Source organism: Ictalurus punctatus, chromosome 14, assembly GCF_001660625.3.
Source record: "Ictalurus punctatus breed USDA103 chromosome 14, Coco_2.0, whole genome shotgun sequence".
In the NCBI taxonomy this organism is placed as follows: Eukaryota; Metazoa; Chordata; class Actinopteri; order Siluriformes; family Ictaluridae; genus Ictalurus; species Ictalurus punctatus.
This window is the reverse complement of record NC_030429.2, coordinates 8,535,091-8,553,994: the sequence shown is the minus strand read 5'-3', so window position 1 is coordinate 8,553,994 and position 18,904 is coordinate 8,535,091. Positions and strand designations below refer to the sequence as shown.

At 42.6% G+C, this 18,904-nt stretch overlaps 1 protein-coding gene across 1 annotated transcript in view; it reads left to right on the top strand.

Annotated features, from left to right (window-relative positions):
* spock1 (SPARC (osteonectin), cwcv and kazal like domains proteoglycan 1) overlaps positions 1 to 16,680 on the top strand; it is a 268,384-nt gene extending 251,704 nt beyond the window's left edge. Inside the window, exons 8-12 of the mRNA XM_017486158.3 lie at positions 8,711 to 8,827; positions 9,020 to 9,241; positions 9,407 to 9,469; positions 14,097 to 14,234; positions 14,665 to 16,680. Coding sequence (XP_017341647.1) covers positions 8,711 to 8,827; positions 9,020 to 9,241; positions 9,407 to 9,469; positions 14,097 to 14,234; positions 14,665 to 14,867 — 743 coding nt within the window. The 3' untranslated portion in view covers positions 14,868 to 16,680. The remainder of the gene's footprint in view (positions 1 to 8,710; positions 8,828 to 9,019; positions 9,242 to 9,406; positions 9,470 to 14,096; positions 14,235 to 14,664) is intronic.
* Positions 16,681 to 18,904: the final 2,224 nt, after the last annotated feature.

The window sequence follows — 18,904 nt, the reverse complement described above, 5'->3', positions numbered from 1 at the left end:
TGGGTTCTCTTCCACACAGTCTAGAGTTGAGGCACAGTAACAGACACTGGCAGAAAGATGATCAAAATTTTCTGTACTTTTTGCTTCTCCTTCCTAGTTTCTGTGTGCCAGTGTTTCTGCCTTAATATCTGCCCTTCAGTCTCTCTGTCTCTGTCTCTGTCTCTCTCTCTGTCTCTCTCTCTCTCTCTCTCTCTCTCATTCTATACTGGTGAATGTGTGAACAATGAAGTATGTAGGGAATTAAGAAGCTGAGCATGCTGCTGTATATAAATAATCAATGTTTAGGTGGTGTGATTACTGTTTCCACCCTAAAGCTGAGTATGTTTCTATAACAGCATCTCCGGAATTGTTTTATTCCTCTTATATCACAGCAGTTTGCCAATGCAAATTACTTTCCGGTATCGCAGATGTGATAGCAGCTATAAATAGTCCTTAGTTCACCAGCCTTTTTTAAATTTCTTTCTCTTGAATCTAATGCGACAAAAAATTGCTGCTTTTCCTGTTACCGATAAACCACACGATGCAAAGTCCCTTATACTTTCACTTTTGGCAGAAAATGTGAAGTTACAGATTTACCTCTGATTGTTACAAAGCTCTGACACTGGAGACTCATTAAAACCTAAATATCTCTCAGAACCATCTCATAGAAAATGTCACCATATCACCATGGGACAGCTGTGGCTCAGGTGGTAGAGTGGGTTGTCCACTAATCATAGGGTTTAGTGTCATGCCGAAGTGTCCTTGGGCAAGACACTGAACCCCAAGTTAGCACCTTGCATGGCAGCTGTGCTACGTATAGCTCTGCTATATGAGACACAGTGTAAAGCGCTTTGGAAAAAAAGCACTATATAAGTGCAGACCATTTACCATCAACAATTACACACATTAAAAATAACATCTGTTCATGTAGTGCGTCCCTGTGTAAGCTATAGAAATGATAATATAAGAAAGAGTGCATTACTAACAAGCATTCTGTTTGATATAAGAAACTTAAAGTTAAAACTCTAATGATGATCATACTCAAGTTACTTTTAACACACTTAGCACTTCTTTACTTTATAGTATACAGTTATAGAAGTTAAACGATTTATATTCAATGAGGATGGGTTCCATTTTGAGTCTGGTTCCTCTCAAGGTTTCTTTCTCTTGTTATCTCAGAGTTTTTCCTTGCTGCTATTGCCTCTGGCTCGCCTAATAGGATTAAATTAAAATTAAAATTTTATATCTGGATTTGCTGCTTTGTGACAATCCCCATTGTTAAAAGTGCTATTCAAATACAATCTAATTAATATAAACCTGTGATTTGCATTAGAGCCAGAACTAATGTCAGAGCTGCTGTTATAGAAGGTTAATCACCTATTAACCAATCACAATCGAGAATTCAATAACACTGGGGTATAATGATGAATTAATGAATTGAATTGTGCAGATTTGTGTTCACTTTTATCTGCAGTTGAGTGTAAATTTGCTTTATATTTTTGTTCTGATAGCAAACATGATACAAGGTTAACTGCTTAAATGTCTACATTCCTTACTCATGTAAAGCAATTCCACTTTCCGTTTAAGTTCCACTAGTTACTCAATAATTTAATCAGGAATAATAGAAATATAATCCACCTTTAAGTGCTTAAAAACGTCTGGGTTACGCATGTAATCCTGTTCCCTGAGAAGGGAACGAGACGTTGCGTTTAGCATAACACTAAGGGAGTGCCTCTTGCATGCAACTGGCATCTGAAGCTTGTGTAAAATCATGCCTATTTATAGGCCTGCCATGATCAGGCGACGTGGCAATTAAACCCGTCGCGTGATAAATATGGCACCTGTGAACTGCGCCATCAGCCTCTATTATCTGAAGCGAAGACGCAATTCACAGGCCTGCCCTGGTATGACAAAGCTATGCAACGTGTCGTTCCCTTCTCAGGGAACAGGGTTACATGCGTAACCCAGACGTTCCCTTTCAAAGGGAACTTCGAGGTTGCGTTTAGCATGACACTATGGGAACGAGAATACCCACTCCATCCTGCAGATTGGCCTCAGCCGCCTGACACCACGCATGAACCTCGAAGTTAGAGGATGTTGCCCCACAGAGGCTCCATCAACAGGGGCATGGCTGGCCAAAATGGCAGCCACATAAACCCTGATTGTAGAAGGACCCCACTCCACTGAGAAACGTTCTTGTAAGAACTCCAGGACTGTAGCTGTTGCGCAGTTCACTGGGTCTAGCTAACGTTCCTCACACCACAAGACAAAAAGCTGCCACTTGAGTGCATACAGTTTCCTTGTGGATGGTGCTATAGTATTTAACATGGTCTCTACAACCTCATTTGTGAGACCAGAATCTATGAACTGGTGCCCCTCAGGGGCCAGACCCACAGTTTTCATAGTTCTGGCCGAGGGTGATAAATCAGCCCTCCGGCTTGAGACAGTAGATCCACTCTAAGGGCTCAAATGGAGCACCTGACAGACCTTCCAGGACCACAGCAAGGTTCCAGGAAAGTATGCTCGGCCTGCAGATGGGCATCAGCCGCCAGACACCACGCATAAACCTCGAAGTTAGAGGATGTTACCCCGCAGAGGCTCCATCAACAGGGGCGTGGCTGGCCGAAATGGCAGCCACATAAACCCTGATTGTAGAAGGAGTCCACCCTGCTGAGAACTGTTCTTGTAAGAACTCCAGGACTGTAGCTATTGCGCATTTTACTGGGTCTACAGTGGATCCCTGTGGATGGGAATGTCCCGAGGAGTGCCATCTAGCAGTAATATTATCTCTGAGAACCATATTCAAGCTGTCCAATAAGGTGCTACTGGCAGCAGACATAGACTGTCTTGGCGAACTCTCGCTAGAACTTGTGGGAGCAGAGCGATGGGGGGAAAAGCGTATAGATGTGACCTCGGCTACATGTGCACCATGGCGTCCAGCCTTAATTGTGTGGGAGGAGTGAGGGCGAACCACAGCGGGCCGTGTGTTGTCTCCACAGAGGCGAACACATGCAGTCCCGCTTGGCCAAACCTTGCCATATGGACTCCACCACTTGTGGATGGAGCCACCAATTCCTGGGCCTCAGCCCCTGCCTCAACAGGATGTCTGCCCCATATCCCTAGAATATACATTGCACTCACTGACAAACTTTCCTTCTACCCAGAGAAGAGTTAGTTGCGCCTGCCTGAACAGGGGGCACAGACATAATCCTCCCTGGTGCTCAATATATGAGACCACTGGCGTGTTGTCTGTAAACACATGGTGACCTCTCAATTGAGGACAAAGGAATTTCAGTACTAGAAATATGGCCCACATTTCTAGGCAATTTATATGCCGCTCCAGATGAGGGCCGCACCAGAGACCGTGAGCTGGACAGCTGTCTAAGACCGTGCTCCAGCCCATAAGGGAGGTGTCTGTCATTATCGTCTTGCACTAAGGAGACACCCCTAGAGTGTGACCCAAGGCTAGAAACCGGGGACACTCAAATTCTTAGCGCATGTAGGCATTGCCGTGTGACACTGATTATTCTCAGAGGTTTCGTCCTTGGACGAAACCCCCAACTTCTCAGCCACCACTGAATGGTCTCCTGTGCAATAGGCCTATAAGTGCCAATAGTCTCCCAAGATCCAGCTTTATCTTGCTCAGTGTTGATAGGATTGACTCTACACATGTTGGGGATAGAAACGCCCTCATCGTAGTAGAATCCTTATAACCCCAAGAAAAGTTGTCCACTGCACTGGGGAAAGCATACTTTTCTGAGGTTCAACCTGAGCCTCAAGCTCTTCATGTGGGTGAGAACAACATCTCAATTTTGAACTGTCAGTTCCCTGGATCATGCTAGAATTAACCAGTCATCCAAGTAGTTTAGTACACAGATGCCCTGGAGTCACAATGGCGCCAGAGTGACATCCATGCACTATGTGATGATGCGAGGGGATAAAGCTAGCAATATTTCTATGTGGAAATATGCACCTTTTAGATCTATCGTCACAAACCAGTCCTCAAACTGAATCTGTGGAACGATAAGTTTGGGCATCAGCATCTTGAACCTGTATGTCTGAAGAGTACAGTTCAGATGATGCAGATCTAAAATTGGCCGCATACTATTTTTTGCGGACCAGGAAATAACGGCTGTAAAAACCTCCCTCCCTCAGGGAACGGGGTACATGTTCTATGGCCCCTTTGTCCAAGAGGGATCTTACTTCCTGCGCTAACGTCTGCTCTGTGCTGACTACTGTGGTGAGCACACCTCGGAACCGGGGGGTCGAGCTATAAACTGGACCCGGTAACCCTTTTCTACGGTAGACAGAACCCATGGAGACACATTTGGCAGTAGTTTCCACACTGCCAGATGGTCTTTTAGTGACGTTAACTCTTCCAAATTCTGCTGGAGGGAAAGCATCACATTTTGGTTGCCCTGTGACAGCTCGCTAACCAGAGAACACTGAAAACTTGGGACCGCTAGGGGAGGCCCTACAGTAGCACTGGGGGATAACTGCCCTAACAACCTCCATGTCCCCTGATACGTCCCTCAGGACTGCTCTTCTTTGCCTGCTTGGCCTTTATGACCATTCTCAGATCAGGCCTAGTAGCAGGCCACGACTGTGGCTGCCTGGTTCCCCTGGCTGTCTGCAGGGGTTGGCGGGCTGCCATACTCGCCTTCTGGGTCTCCCTCACACTAGTGCTGGCCTGGGTTCCATTCATGGACGCCTGGGTGAACTCCAGACAACAGGGAAGGAACTGGCTGAATGCCGCCATATGTCGAGCTCACTAAGCAAGTCTGCTTGGTAGGCCTGCAACACAGTCATTGTCTGCAGTGACCCACAAGCAAGAATACTACCACATAGGCCTTGCCCACCAATGCCACAGTGGCTTTACACGGTGGCTTGGATGGTAAAGCCGGCCCCCCAATTACCTGCCATCGATGGAGAGAGGTAGCTCGCAAGTGTCTCCTCCACCTTCAGCATAGCTAAATAGCCACGCCGTTCATTCCCCAAAATGGACAAATAATCCAGCATTGTGGGGTTATAAATATGGCTTATGCATGGTTTTCCCCCGGAAGCCTGATATTTTGTCATGCACTTCTGGAAGAAAGGGGAGTTTCTGCAGTGTGAGGGATTTACTTTCACTGGGGAGAAAAAGGCACATCCAGACTTAGTAATCATTTCAAGCAGCTCTTTATATGCTGCTCTCAGTTTTTAGCACATCCTTCTGGCTCCTCAGAGTCAGAGGAATTATTACTATTATTTTTGTCCCTCCCCCATTTGGCTTTCCATAGCGGAAGGAGGAGTCGCGACGCGAGCTCCAAAATCCAGCGGAGAGCCGAACCTAGAAGACAGAGCAAGAGATAGAGCAGCGCTCATCTCTGGCTCCTCTTCCGGATACATAAGAGATCCCCCGAACCTGAGACGGTTAGCTGCCTCGGCTGGCCCAGATCCGCGAGGCTCTGAAACCCAACTTGCTTCAGCTTCCGAGAACAGTGCGAGTCACGAACCGAGCTGCTTAATGTAGGCATTAACATGCGCAGCCTCTCGAGCCTGCCATCGCATGCTACATCTCTAGACACTTCAGTTCCTGAATTTTCTCACTCATATTTTTCTCTCTCGCTCATTCCTTTTTTTTCTTCTCTCTTTTTTTTTTTGAAGAGATTGTAAAGTTCTGAGATTTTGAGAATATATAGTGAGGAAATGAGACATCTTTTTGTTTCTTTACACAAACAACTGACATGCAGTCTTTCGCTGAAGATAATAAAGGCTGATGGTGTGGTTCACAGGTGCCATATTTATATCACACAACGCGCTTAATTGCCACGTCACCTGATCATGGCAGTCCTATAAATAGGCATGATTTTACACAAGTTTCAGATGCCGGTTGCGCACGAGTGGCACTCCCATAGTGTTATGCTAAACGCAACGTCGAAGTTCACTTTGAAAGGGAACAGCTTTCAGTGGTAAATCTCACCTTTGTATAGCTCTGTGGTTGTTCATTTGCTTTTGCAGAGCTTAACTGGACTTTATTTCAAACACATTTCCTTGAACCAGAGTATTGACCTAACGTTCATCTATGTAGTAGTAACATCTGGAAATGTATTCTAATGTATTCTTTCCAGTAACATCTGGAAATACATTCTATTCTGGTGATCTTAAACACCTACTTCAGACTTTAAAAAAAAAATCTTTCAGTAGATTTCCAAAATGGCACAAATTACATACATTTCCTAAATGTCCCCATTTGCTTTTATTAACATAGTGTATAATGTTGGGTAAAAGTAATACTTAAGTTTGTTTTTTGATCAGTAGATCAACAGCTGATTTGTTAAATATTCTGAAAATAGTTTTACACAATGAACAATGAAGCACACTTAGTTATACACACAGTTACAAATACACATAGTATAGTGCTCTCCAATAATATTGCCACTATTGGTAAATATGAGCAAAGAAGGCTGTGAAAAATTGTCAATAATAATGCTAAGATAACAGCTCTGAGTCTTGTCCTATAATGTCTGATGAGGTTGGAGAGTACATGGCAAAGGATCTGAGACCATTCCTCCATACAGAATCTCTCCAGATCCTTAAAATTTTAAGGTCCACGCTGGTGGATTCTCCTCTTCAGTTCACCCCACAGGTTTTCTATGGGTTTCAAGTCAGGATACTGGGATGGCCATGGCAGGACCTTGATTTTGTGCTCAGTAAACCATTTTTGTGTTCATTTTGATGTATTTTTTTGGATCATTGTCCTGCTGGATAATCCAACCATGCCCCATTTTAAGCTTTCTGGCAGATGCAGTCAGGTTTTAATCTCTGTTGATATTTGATAGAGTCCATGATGCCATGTATCCTAACAAAATGTCCAGGTCCTCTGGCAGAAAAACAGCAACAGAATATTAAAGAGCCACCACCATATTTAACCGTGGGCATGCGGTACTTTTCCATATGGCTACCTCTCTGTGTGCCAAAACCATCTCTGGTGTTTATTGCCAAAAAGCTCTATTTTGGTTTCATCTGACCATAGAACCCGATCCCATTTGAGGTTCCAGTCGTGTCTGGCAAACTGCAGATGCCTGAGTTAGTTTTTGGATGAGAGTAGAGGCTTTTTTCTTGAAACCCTTCCAAACAACTTGTGGTGATGTAGGTGACTTCGGATTGTAGTTTTGGAGACTTTATGACCCCAAGATGCAACTAACTTCTGCAATTCTCTAGCTGTGATACTTGGAGATTTCTACTTGAACAATCCTCTATGCAGTCCATTGAGACAATATAGGTACACGTCCAAATCCAGGTTGATTCATAACATTTCCAGTTGACTGGAACTTCGTAATGGTGGAAAAGGGAATTTTCAATGCTTGTGCTGTTTTCTTATAGTCACTTCCCATTTTGTGAAGCTCAACAACCTTTTGCCGCACATCACAGCTATATTCCTTGGTCTTACCCATTGTTATGGATGACATAATATTCAAATTATGATTGTTACCTGAAACAGGAAGTAATGGTTGAACAATTTCCTGTTCCTAGTCACCCAGTTGTACTAAAAAATTTTTAATATCATTGGGAATATACTTCAAATATATTTTTCTCATATGAATTCATAGGTGTGCCAATAATTGTTACACACCTATATTTAGTGGTTTTTTGTTTTTTGTTTTTTTTGATAAACCTGTGTTGTGTTTGCAATTGTTTGATATCCATGAGCACTATTTTTGTGAATATTTTTGTACTAAATGTCAAAAAGTTCAACAACAAAGACATTTTATCACGCCTTCTTTGCTCATATTTACCAAGGGTGCCAATATTAGTGGAGGACCCTGTATATTATTTTGTATTTGATCAATCATATTTCAGTAGAGCTTTCACTTTTTGCTGTTTTTTTCAAATGTTTTTTTTTCTTCAATATAAGACAGACAGAAACCCACCAGTATGTCAATAGAGCAAATCTGTGCTGCAAGACTTTAACAAATATGTTTTGAATGGTGATGCTAACCTCAAGACCTGAGAATAAGGCTGGAACTAAAATGTTAGTTTAATTGTCTGTCAATAAAACTCAAGTCAAAGTTAGCAAATCATTGAGCAAGGGTGTTTCCAAATGTTCGTGTTCTTTATTTCCCCAAGAGCTACTACATTTTGGTGTATTGTATTGCATGATGCTTTAAGGTGCCTCATACACTTTCACACACCATTTCTTTATTGCACTGGGTCCAATTCTGTTGTCTATACTGCAGTTCAGGCGATTGCATTATTGCTCATCTTTCCTTTTTTATTTTTATATCTCTGACTGATAACTGCATGAGATGAACTTGTCCCAAATAGCTAATAAAAGTCTGCACTTCTGAACAGGATGGTGCGCGTCGTCTGATGAAAGTGAAGATCAGACAGGTGAAGTGTAATGGAAGGCGCATTGGCGGAGGCCCGTTTTATGATGTTGGGTTTTATTGTGCTCCATCAGTACATGGCATGTTTGATTGCTGCAGGTATTTCTCCAAGGCTGTTTACTGGATTCTTTTCATCTCCAGGTATCCAGCAGTAGATGACTGCACTGTTGTGCTTTCATCTGCAGATTATTTTCAAATAGAAAAAGGTCTGCGAGTCAGGGCTCTTGTCTCGCCTCATTACTTTGGCATGTAACCAGCTTGAGATGGGGCACTAATTTATCTTGTGCCTCTGTTATAGATAATAAAATAATGAGATTTCTTGGCTTGACAAGGTGCATATATGTATGTGTGTGTGTGTCCAGCTTGCAGTGATGCCGATCTGAGGAGTTTGGCCTCTAGACTAAAGGACTGGTTTGGCGTGTTGCACATGGATGCCAATCGAGATCTGAAGATTTCTGCCAATGACAACGGTCAAGGACGTAAGCACATGAACTTGTGTACTGTATATTTGTGTTGTGTTTGTGTGTTCATCTTTTTTAGTCTTTTGTATGTTTAGACACCATTTATAGACACTGTAGAGTAGGATTATTAATAATTGTAGTTTTAGAGAACAGTATAGTGTGTTGAAAGGTTGTTCAGTTGTTCAAAAATTTCTCTTCTCCGTCCTATAGGTTTTGACACCAGCATCCTCCCCATCTGTAAGGACTCTCTTGGTTGGATGTTCAACAAGTTGGATATGAATTACGACCTCTTGCTCGACCAGTCAGAGCTTAGCGCCATTTATCTGGACAAGTACGAGCTGTGTATGCGCCCTCTTTTCAACTCCTGTGACTCCTTTAAGGATGGGAAGCTTTCCAACAACGAGTGGTGCTACTGCTTCCAGAAACCAGATGGTGAGAGTGAGAGAGACAGAGAGAGGGAAACTGATAGAGATAGAAAAAGCGGGGTGATAATTTTACTTCAAGTGGACTATATTTATAATGCTAACTAAATGTATTGGCATGGATTTACTAATGTGTATGTGTGTGTGTTTGTATGTTACTCTCTCATTTCCCCAGGTCTGCCCTGTCAGAATGAAATAAATAGGATTCACACTCAAAGCCGACGGAAGTCTCTCATAGGTGGGTCAGTCATTAAGCCTGAGATTTATTTCATCCAAAATAATGAACAGGTTTTAATTTCTATCCTCCACAAAAAGCAACTGTGGGCATCTGTGTGTGTGTGTGTGTGTATGTGTGTGTGGGCGCTTGCGTATGTGTGTTCATGCGTGGCTTGCTGCAGAAGCTTTGCAGAAGTGGGGCTATAATTGATTTGAATCGTAATGGCTTTCGGTGTGATTTATGTGCGTCCACACTTGATATTTTCCACTGCGATCAATAACATGCACTCTAGCTGACACCCTCAGCCTGAGCCCCCACCCCTGGTCCCATTCGGCCCAGCGGGCATCAATAATCCCGCACAATCATAACTGCTTCATAACTCATGCCATAACACATGCTGAAAAACAACCGCCTGAGTGTGCATTAATATGGGTGAGTGTGTGGGAGTCACATTTTAGACAGTGAAATCCAATCAGCGTTAGTGATATCTACCGCCTAAGGCCCAGAATCTGCTGCAGCCATCCTGCTCGGGCTCATGCGCAATGCAGGCTGTCTTTATGGTCTCTATTGATGAAGCAGCAGGAGGTATAAATAAATGATGATGCTTTTAGAGCAGATATAATACTGTAAAATGCCAGATTGAATTCATGTCATGATGGTGTTTTTGTAGATTGTTTAACACATTAATCAATAATACATGTGTGGTGGCCAGGGAAAACCCTTCAGATTTGTGAAGTGGATTCTACTACTGTATATATAGTTCTGAAAACTACAGCTGTTCTTGAATTGAAATAGGTTTGTTGTTCTTTGTAAAGTAAGTTTATATAAGTTTTATAAAATAAAAAAAAAATCTTGAAAAATTGAAAAGCACACACATCCTGCAAGGGTACCTCTTTGGACAAAGCCTTCGAGGAAGCAACCCCCCTGGTGGAATGAGCCTTATGCCCAGGTAGTTTAGTACACGGATGCCCTGGAATCGCAAGGGAGCCAGAGCAGCATCCATGCACTTTATGAAGGTGCAAGGGGATAAAACTAACCCGAAGGGAAAAACCCGATATCGGTACATGTTCCCTCCAAATGCAAACCTCAGGAACTTCCTGTGACTGGGTGATATTTCTATGTGTAACTATACATCTTTTAGATCTGTCCTCACAAACCAGTCCTCGACCTGAATCTGTGGAATGATAAGTTTGCGCGTCAGCATCTTGAACCTGTATGTCCGCAGAGTTTGGTTCAGGTGACACAGATCTGAAATTGGCCACATACTCCCATCTTTTTTCGTGTAGCAGGAAATAACAGCTGTAAAAACCTCCCTCCCTCAGGGAACAGGGTACATGTTCAATGGCCCCTTTGTCCAAGAGGGATCTTCTTCCTGCACTAATGTCAGGCTCTGCTCTGTGCTGACTACTGTGGTGAACACACTTCTGAACCAGGTCTGTTGAGCTCTGAACAGGACCCGGTAACCCTTTTCTACAGTAGACAGAACCCATGGAGACACATTTGGCAGTAGTTTCCATGCTGTCAGATGGTCTGTTAGTGACGTTAACTCTTCCACATTCTGCTGGAGGGAAAGCATCAGCTTTTGGTTGCCCTGTGACACCTCGCTGGCCAGAGAAAACTGAAAACTTGGGACAGCCTTTGCTAGATGAGGCCCTACAGTAGTACTGGGGGCTAACTTTGTCTGCTTGGCCTTTATGATCATTCTCAGATCAGGCCTATTAGCAGGCTGCGACTGTGGCCGCCCAGTCCCCCTGGCTCACCACAGGGGGAGGTGGGCTGCCACACTCGCCTTCTGTGCCTCCCTCACACTAATGCTGGCCCGGGCATACACAAGTGAACTCAACACTATGGGGAAGGAACTGGCTTGGCACCACCATTTACTGTTTTGCCTCGTGAAACCTGTTGGCGATGACATTAACCACGCCGCCGAACAGGCCAGAAGGTTCAACAGGGGCATCCAGCAGGGAGACCCTTTGTCCCCCATCATTGAGAGGTTGAGCCATAGGTGCCCCTCCACCACAACCAAGCTACCCACTGAACGATCGATATGATGGGCCATTTGTTTGGTCACCCGGAGAGACAAATCCACGGCGTGGTGAACTCTGCCACTGCCTCAAGCCCACTTCCCTCCACGATGTTGACCTCACTCAACAGGTCTGCTTGGTAGGCCTGCAACACAGCCACTGCTTACAGTGACCCACAAGCGAGACCCGCTGCTGCATAGGACTTGCCCTCCAACACCAAGGTGGCCTTACGTGGCTTGGAAGGCAAAGCTGGCCTCCCTAAATTACCTGCCGTCGATGGAGAGAGGTAGCTCGCAAGCACCTCCTCCACCTTCTGCATAGCTAAATAACTGTGCCGTTCATTCCCCATTATGGCTTAAGAATCGATGCCGCAGGGTTATAAATATGGCTACTGTATGGTTATCCACAGATGCATGATATTACATCATGCACTTCTGGAAAAAAGGGGAGTTTGCACTGTGAGGGAGATTTATTTTCACTGGGGAGTAAGTGCTCGTCCAGCCTGCTCTGTTTGGCTCCTCAGAGTCAGAGAGGGTGTTGTGGCTTTCCATAGCGAAAAGAAGAGTCACGATGCGAACTCCAAAACCCGGGAGAGAGCTGGACCTGGAAGACAGAGATAGAACTGCGCTCGTCTCCGGCTCCTCTTCCAGATATATAGGAGATCCCCAGGACCTGAGCGGTCTGGCTGCCATGAGGCTCTAAAACCCAACTCCCTTCAGCCAAGAAGGGAGCGAACATGATTGTAAGGTGCTCACAATGTGCACAGTCAGACCCCTCAAGGGCTGCCCTGGCATGACCCCCCCCCCCCCCCCCCCCCCCCCCCCCCCCCCCCCCCCGCCCACACACACACACTCTCATACTTTTCTCTTTTTTTAAAGGGACAGAACAGTAAGAGCATTTTCTTTCTTTAAAGAAAAATGAAGAGTGTTTTTTCGAGTGTTACACAAATAACCAACATGTAGTCTCACTGAAGATAAAAAGGCTGACGGCGCGGTTCACAGGTGCCGGTTTTATATCATGCAACATGCTTAATTGCCACGCCACCTGATCACAGCAGGCCTATAAATAGGTATGATGTTATACAAGCTTCAGATACTGGTCAAGTGCAAGGGCGCTTCCCACAGTATGAAGTTCACGCAATTTTGAGTTCCCTTTGAAAGGGAACAAGCATTCAAATCCTAAATTCTCAGCTTTTTCTCTTTTCCCCTTTTCTCGTTCCTTTCTCAGTAAAATGGGAAAATATAAAAAATAAAAAATAAAAAAGGCATCTTTTTTAAAACTCCTTACGTCCACACATGCAAAGGTCACTAGATATAAGGATTGAACTTGCGAGTCATGTAGAAGATATCCAAAAGATATGAGAAATCTGTCACAGCTGAAATGTTTGATAATGGAATGACATACCCCAATACTTGTCTGTCAAATTAGTGTAGAGAAATCCTCAGCCATCTGCAGGTTGTGGTAAGACCACAACTTGAGAAGGTAAGGATAAATGGATGTCAACCTCCTAGAAATGGCAGTGTCCAAGTTAATAAATAAGGTGAATTTTTTGAGTGTTGCTAAAAATACGATACATTAAACAAAATTATATTGTAGGCTTAACCAATTTACCTCATTTATCAACCTTGTCACTGCCGTTTCTAGAAGGTTGTCATCCACTTGTATTTTTTCCAGGTCAAAAGAGATGTAAATAAAATAGAAATGCTACTTTATTTGTCAGTTCGTAGGCAAGGGAATAAATGAGTCAATTCATAAATTCATTTTCTGTTTATTTTCTTTTTCTGTTTGTTTTTTTGTTCATTTCAAATTGTATATGGATTAGACGGATAATATACACATTCATTCAAACTGTGCTGCTGATTACACACTGAACTGACTAGACTTATGTCTTAGTGTCACCTAGAAAATCACACTTAGCGTGAAGTGGTTTTGGTATATTTAGACAGACTGGCTGCATTTCTTTAACTGGCCCTTACAAAAAATGATTTTTGGTTAAATATATTTCTGGTTTCTTAACACTTACACCAGTACACTCTATGACCATAACTATAACAGTATGTGTTTTTGAACTTCCCATTCCAGATTTATTACTCTTTTTCTATTATAATAATCTCCACTCTTCTCCGAAGGCTAGATTTTGTACACTAGATTTTGTACACTAGTTTTTGTACACTAGATTTTGTAGCGTGGATTTAGGGATTTGTGCTCATTCACCCCAAGAGTTTTAGTGAGGATTAGTTCATTCCAAAGGTGTTCAGTGGGGTTGAGGTCAGGGCTCTGTGCAGGACACTCGAGTTCCTCCTCTCCAACCTTGTCAAACAATGTCTTCATGGCGCTCGCTTTGTGCACATGGGTACTGTCATGCTGGAACAGGTTTGGACCTCTTAGTTCCAGTGAAGGGAAACTGTCATTTTACAGCATACAAAGACATTCTTTACATTTGTGTGCTATTGGCAACAATTTGGGGAAGGCCAGGTTAGGTATATATTGTGTGTGTTATCAGGAAGAAAATCTAGTTTTGACTAAAACCCGATTTTCCCCATTATTAATGTATCGTGTCTTGTCTTGTCTTCTCTTCTCTTCTCCTACCTTACCTTACTTTACCTTTCCCCTTCCCCTTCTAGGAGCATTTGTCCCACGCTGTACAGAGGACGGCTACTTTAAGGCCACACAGTGTCATGGCAGCACAGGCCAGTGTTGGTGTGTTGATAAATATGGGAATGAGATTGCAGGCTCCAGGAAACAAGGCAACCCAATCTGCGGTAGGTTCCCACCCAATCCCATAATTACATGAGTGAGGACAGGTTTATTGCTTCACTGGGGTACATAAGGCAATACATATACAGTACCCCATCATAGCATGTTTGCCGTAGCCGCTGGCCTTTTAGACGTCCAAGATCAATACTGAATGAAGAATATCAGACATGTGCCTGTGAGTGTGTCTAATTTTAGTGTGCTTGCTTTATGGGACATCAGAGGACCCATAATTCAGGATGGTGCTGTTTTCCTGTCCCATCACAAGTAAAAGAGTAAAACAGATAAATAATGACACTCTTTCTTCTCGCTCTACCAGCTATCCATTCATCTTCCAATTTCATATCGCATCTCATATCTATCTAACAGCTGCTAACCTATTTCATCTGACTGTGTGTGTGTGTGTGTGTGTGTGTGTGTGTGTGTGTGTGTGTATAGAGGAGGATCAGGAGACCTCAGGGGATTTTGGCAGTGGAGGAGCCGTCATTCTTCTCAATGACCAGGAGGAGGAGGAGGAGCCTCCACAGAATAGGCGGCGCAGACAGAAGGAGAAGAGGGGCAGGCTCCGCCCCCATGGGGCCATAGAGGATGATGAAGATGAAGAAGACGACAAAGAAGACGAGATTGGCTACATCTGGTAGCTCTACCCCCATCTCCCGTTGGCCAACCAGGGACCCCGGTTGTAATGCACAGTTCTGAAGCCATTCCAATCCCATGATCTGGATCAGAATCTCCCTAAAAAATGTCAATAACTAACCTGCATCACCTGTATTCTTTTTTCCCCCTTTTTTATTTCCTTTTTTCCTTCTTTTTCCTTTTTTCTGTATCCTATTTTCTGCCTGTTCTAAACAATATAAATCAGTAAAAACTCTCATAGCTACATTAACACAATCTGTATCTGGAAATGCATCCACATGCTCCAAAAGTTTTGGATTTTTTTCATTATCAGAATCTGTACTTTTCTTTGTATTGTTTTTCTTTTTTTATCTTTTTTTTTCCATCCATAGAGCTCCAGTAGCCATTTGTGAGCTGCGGCTGTAAATATTTCTTTTTCTCAGACAGATGAGGCGCTATGTCTCCCTCCATCCCAGAGTCTCTCACTTGAGCCTTTTAGAAGACTCCTAGAAGTTCTCAAAGGTTCTTCAGGTGGTGTGGAATGTCATTTAATGAAGTATAAATATGATATGATAAGTGTGAGAGAATTAGTAAAGGTTCTGGTGTGTTTTAGGAGGCTCTAGTGAGACTCTTGACGGGTCTATGCATGTTCCCCACTGTGGAGGCGGGAAGAAGGTGATGTTCTTTTCTCAGCTGGTGGCTAATACAAAGCCAATGAGCATTTTATTTTGTGATACTGCTGTTGTTTGCTGACGCTCTGCTTCATTCTGTTGCTGGATGGTCGCCACAGTGCTACCACAAGTATCTATTAACAAAAGTTTCTATTCCGCCGGACAGTGTGGTACAGTGATCTCATGGTATTGTAACTAGCCACAAGTACTAGTGCTGAATTTGGGTACCTTTCTTGCCAAGGCATCAAGAACACCAAACTGGGAGTTAGAATCCTGGTGCAAACCTTCGACTGTTGAAATGTAATTGTCACTACATTGTCACGTGAGTCACCCATAATTTTTTAAAAATTAAGAACGTTACCGGAGTGTTTTATGTCTCTTCACATAGTTCTAAATGCAGAGTTAATGGAAAACCAGACCATGAAGCTCCTACTTTGTTGCGATTATCATTAGTGTTGGATGTTAGCACTAGCATTGCGTGGGAAATGGCATCAGTACACCACAACCGCTGTAGAACTCTTGTTTTCCCAAGTACTTTTAAAGGAAATGGTTACAGGTACACAATCAGGATGCAGATAGTTCTGAATTCAGGTTAGTAACCATACCATTCCATATTACACTGTCCAGTGGAAAAGCGGAAAAGTCTGTGTCTGTGTCTGTGTGTGTCCAAACCAATTGGTAGCCAAAACTTACATCACTCCAATTATGACATGAGTAAAATTGTTTGATTAAAGCAATCATTATTTTTCAATCATTCTTGCTCTTATATTTTTTTTCTTAAAATTCCTTGCCTCAGAGAAAGTTTGGGAACATTCTTCAACAGTGTATGCATGCTGGTGTGTGATACGTCACCAAGATTTTCAGTCTGCCCTTCAGACAATTCCATTAAATGCTCGCTCATTCTGAAATAGTAATAATGGCTGGGGACAAAAGAACTCTTCATGGCCCCTTCAGTGTCAAGCCAGGCACTTTTTTCCACTTCCTTTCCCAGGCAACATTTTATTTTGACAGTCTCTTAAGAAAAATGGATTTTGTACATGCAGGTTTTCCCCCTGCTGTGCCCGGCCATCAGCAGGGTGTCTAAAGGACAAAAAAAAAAAAACTGCATGGTTTTGAATAGAAACTATTAGGACTAGGTCTTTGCTCCCCTCCATCATACAGAGATAAATCATACTCAGGGTAGATCCATGTATAAATGTCCGGCATGAGGCCAGGTGAGAAAGTTGGTGATTAAATATTTCTGACGGTTTTGAGGGGATGTTTTAAGACTCTTAAGAGTGCCGGGTTTAATAAATCAGATTAAATTTGTCACATGGGCTTAATCATAATGACGTGTCCCTCTGTGGAGTCTGATAAGTGAGGAGATGGATTATAGCACATTTCATTACTGATAGCAGAAGTGATTACGTCACAGCATATAAAAGTTTGTCTTTGTCTCTCAGAGCCACACGTACACGCATCCCTGAGATATTTATCAGCATGCGTGAGGGACAGAGGAACAAACGATGATGATGATGATGATGATGATGATTATCTATATGGGAATATAGTATAATACTCTCCGTTATCTATCTTTGACCTGAAAATACACTTTAGCCATTCCTCCTGTAAATCAGGTCGCCAGTGTCCAACCAGTGCCCATCCTGCTTCAGCATGAAGCTCCACCCTCTCCATTCTACCATGATTTGGTTTCCTACTGCAACAATGAATCACCTTGTTAATTCAGTAGTCATCCCTACAACACACACAAACACACACACAAACAGAGAGAGAAAACAGTACTGCTAATGCTACTGCAGATACCACTAATGCACCAATTACAGTAAATGGCCATATTTGCAAGAGTCTTCTTTGTTAATTCTCTATATTTTTTACTTTGTAAAGATGACAGATAAAGACAACAGATTTAAAAAAAAAAAAAATAATAATAAAAGAGTACTAAAATGATGATGTAATATAATATAGTAGTGTTGCTTTGTCTATTTGCATTGCAGATATTGGGTGTATAAGTCCCCTGTAGTCTTAACTGTAATGTAGACCCTTTCCTCTCCTCTCTCCCTCTTCCTCTCTCTCTCTTTCAGAGTGTGTACTAGTGTTCTCAGTTTTATGCCTGTCTTTATCCCTCCTTTCCTCTCCCTGATCCTGAGTCCTGCTGGAATGTTGATGTTCTGGGCTGAAACCCTTTCTGTTTGTTCAGGTTTTTTTTTTTTTTTTTTTTTTTTTTCTTTTCTGGATTTGATTTTTCAAAAAAAAAAATTTAAAATTTCATCTGTAAAACTGTTTCATGAAAAAAACGTTTGTCTGAATAAATCTGGAGTCTGTCCTTGTCCACTTTCTCTCCGGCTCTTTCCTTTCTTTATTTGTTTTCTCTCAAAATGAATTAGTCTAGCAGTGATTTTCAATAATGGCTTTTCATGCATAGTCAATAGCGTGTTAAGGTTTGATTTGCTTGGTAAGAGTTTTTAACTGCAGAGCAGCTTAGAGCAAATTATTTTTGAGTAATTACTGTCAGATTTACCATACAGGGAGCTGAATGAGCAGTTTAGGGATGTAATATTAATAGGAATTGGGGCACTCCATGGGTTTGTTTTGAATGCTCTGGAGTTTGCTTCAAGGAAAGTCGATTCGGAGCTTTGTAAACGTGACGCAGCAAGGCATGTCATCAGTCAAAACCACTCATCCTTAATAATATCTGTTATGCTAGGCTATCGATCTTTTGATGTGTTTTTGACGTGTGTCACTTATTCATGCCTTTTTTCTTTGGTACCAGACAGGCAAAACGGTGTACTTTCCTAGAGTTTCTCCAAACTGACAGATCACGCAAAGCTAATGGTCTCAATTAGACAGATGCCACTTGTGCTTTTTTCTATGTTTTATTATCTTCATACCTCCATAGATTTCAGAAGCCTGACAATATCCACTCACTTTAGATTTTGTGAGGAAAACTTGTACACTCATGCAGTTATCTAATCAGCCAATCATGTGTCAGCAACACAATTCAAAAAATCATGTCGATACATGTCAAGAGTTTCAGCTAACGTTCACGTCAAACGTCAGAATGGGAAAAAGTGTAATCTCTGTGACATTAACGATGGCATGGATGTTGATACCAGATGGGCTGGTTTGAGTATTTCAAAAACTGCTGATCCTGTGATTTTCACATGCAACAGTCTCTAGAGCTTACACAGAATGGTGGGAAAAAAACACTGAATGAGTGACAGTTCTGTGAGTGGAAAAGCGAGTTGAGTTCTGTGAGTTGATAAGAAAGGTCTGAGGAAAATGGCCAGGTTGGTTCGAGCTGCCAGGAAGGAATGTAGTAACTCATATAGTATAATCACTCTTTACAATCATTGTGAGCAGAAAAGAATCTCAGGTTTACTAAAATAGGACAG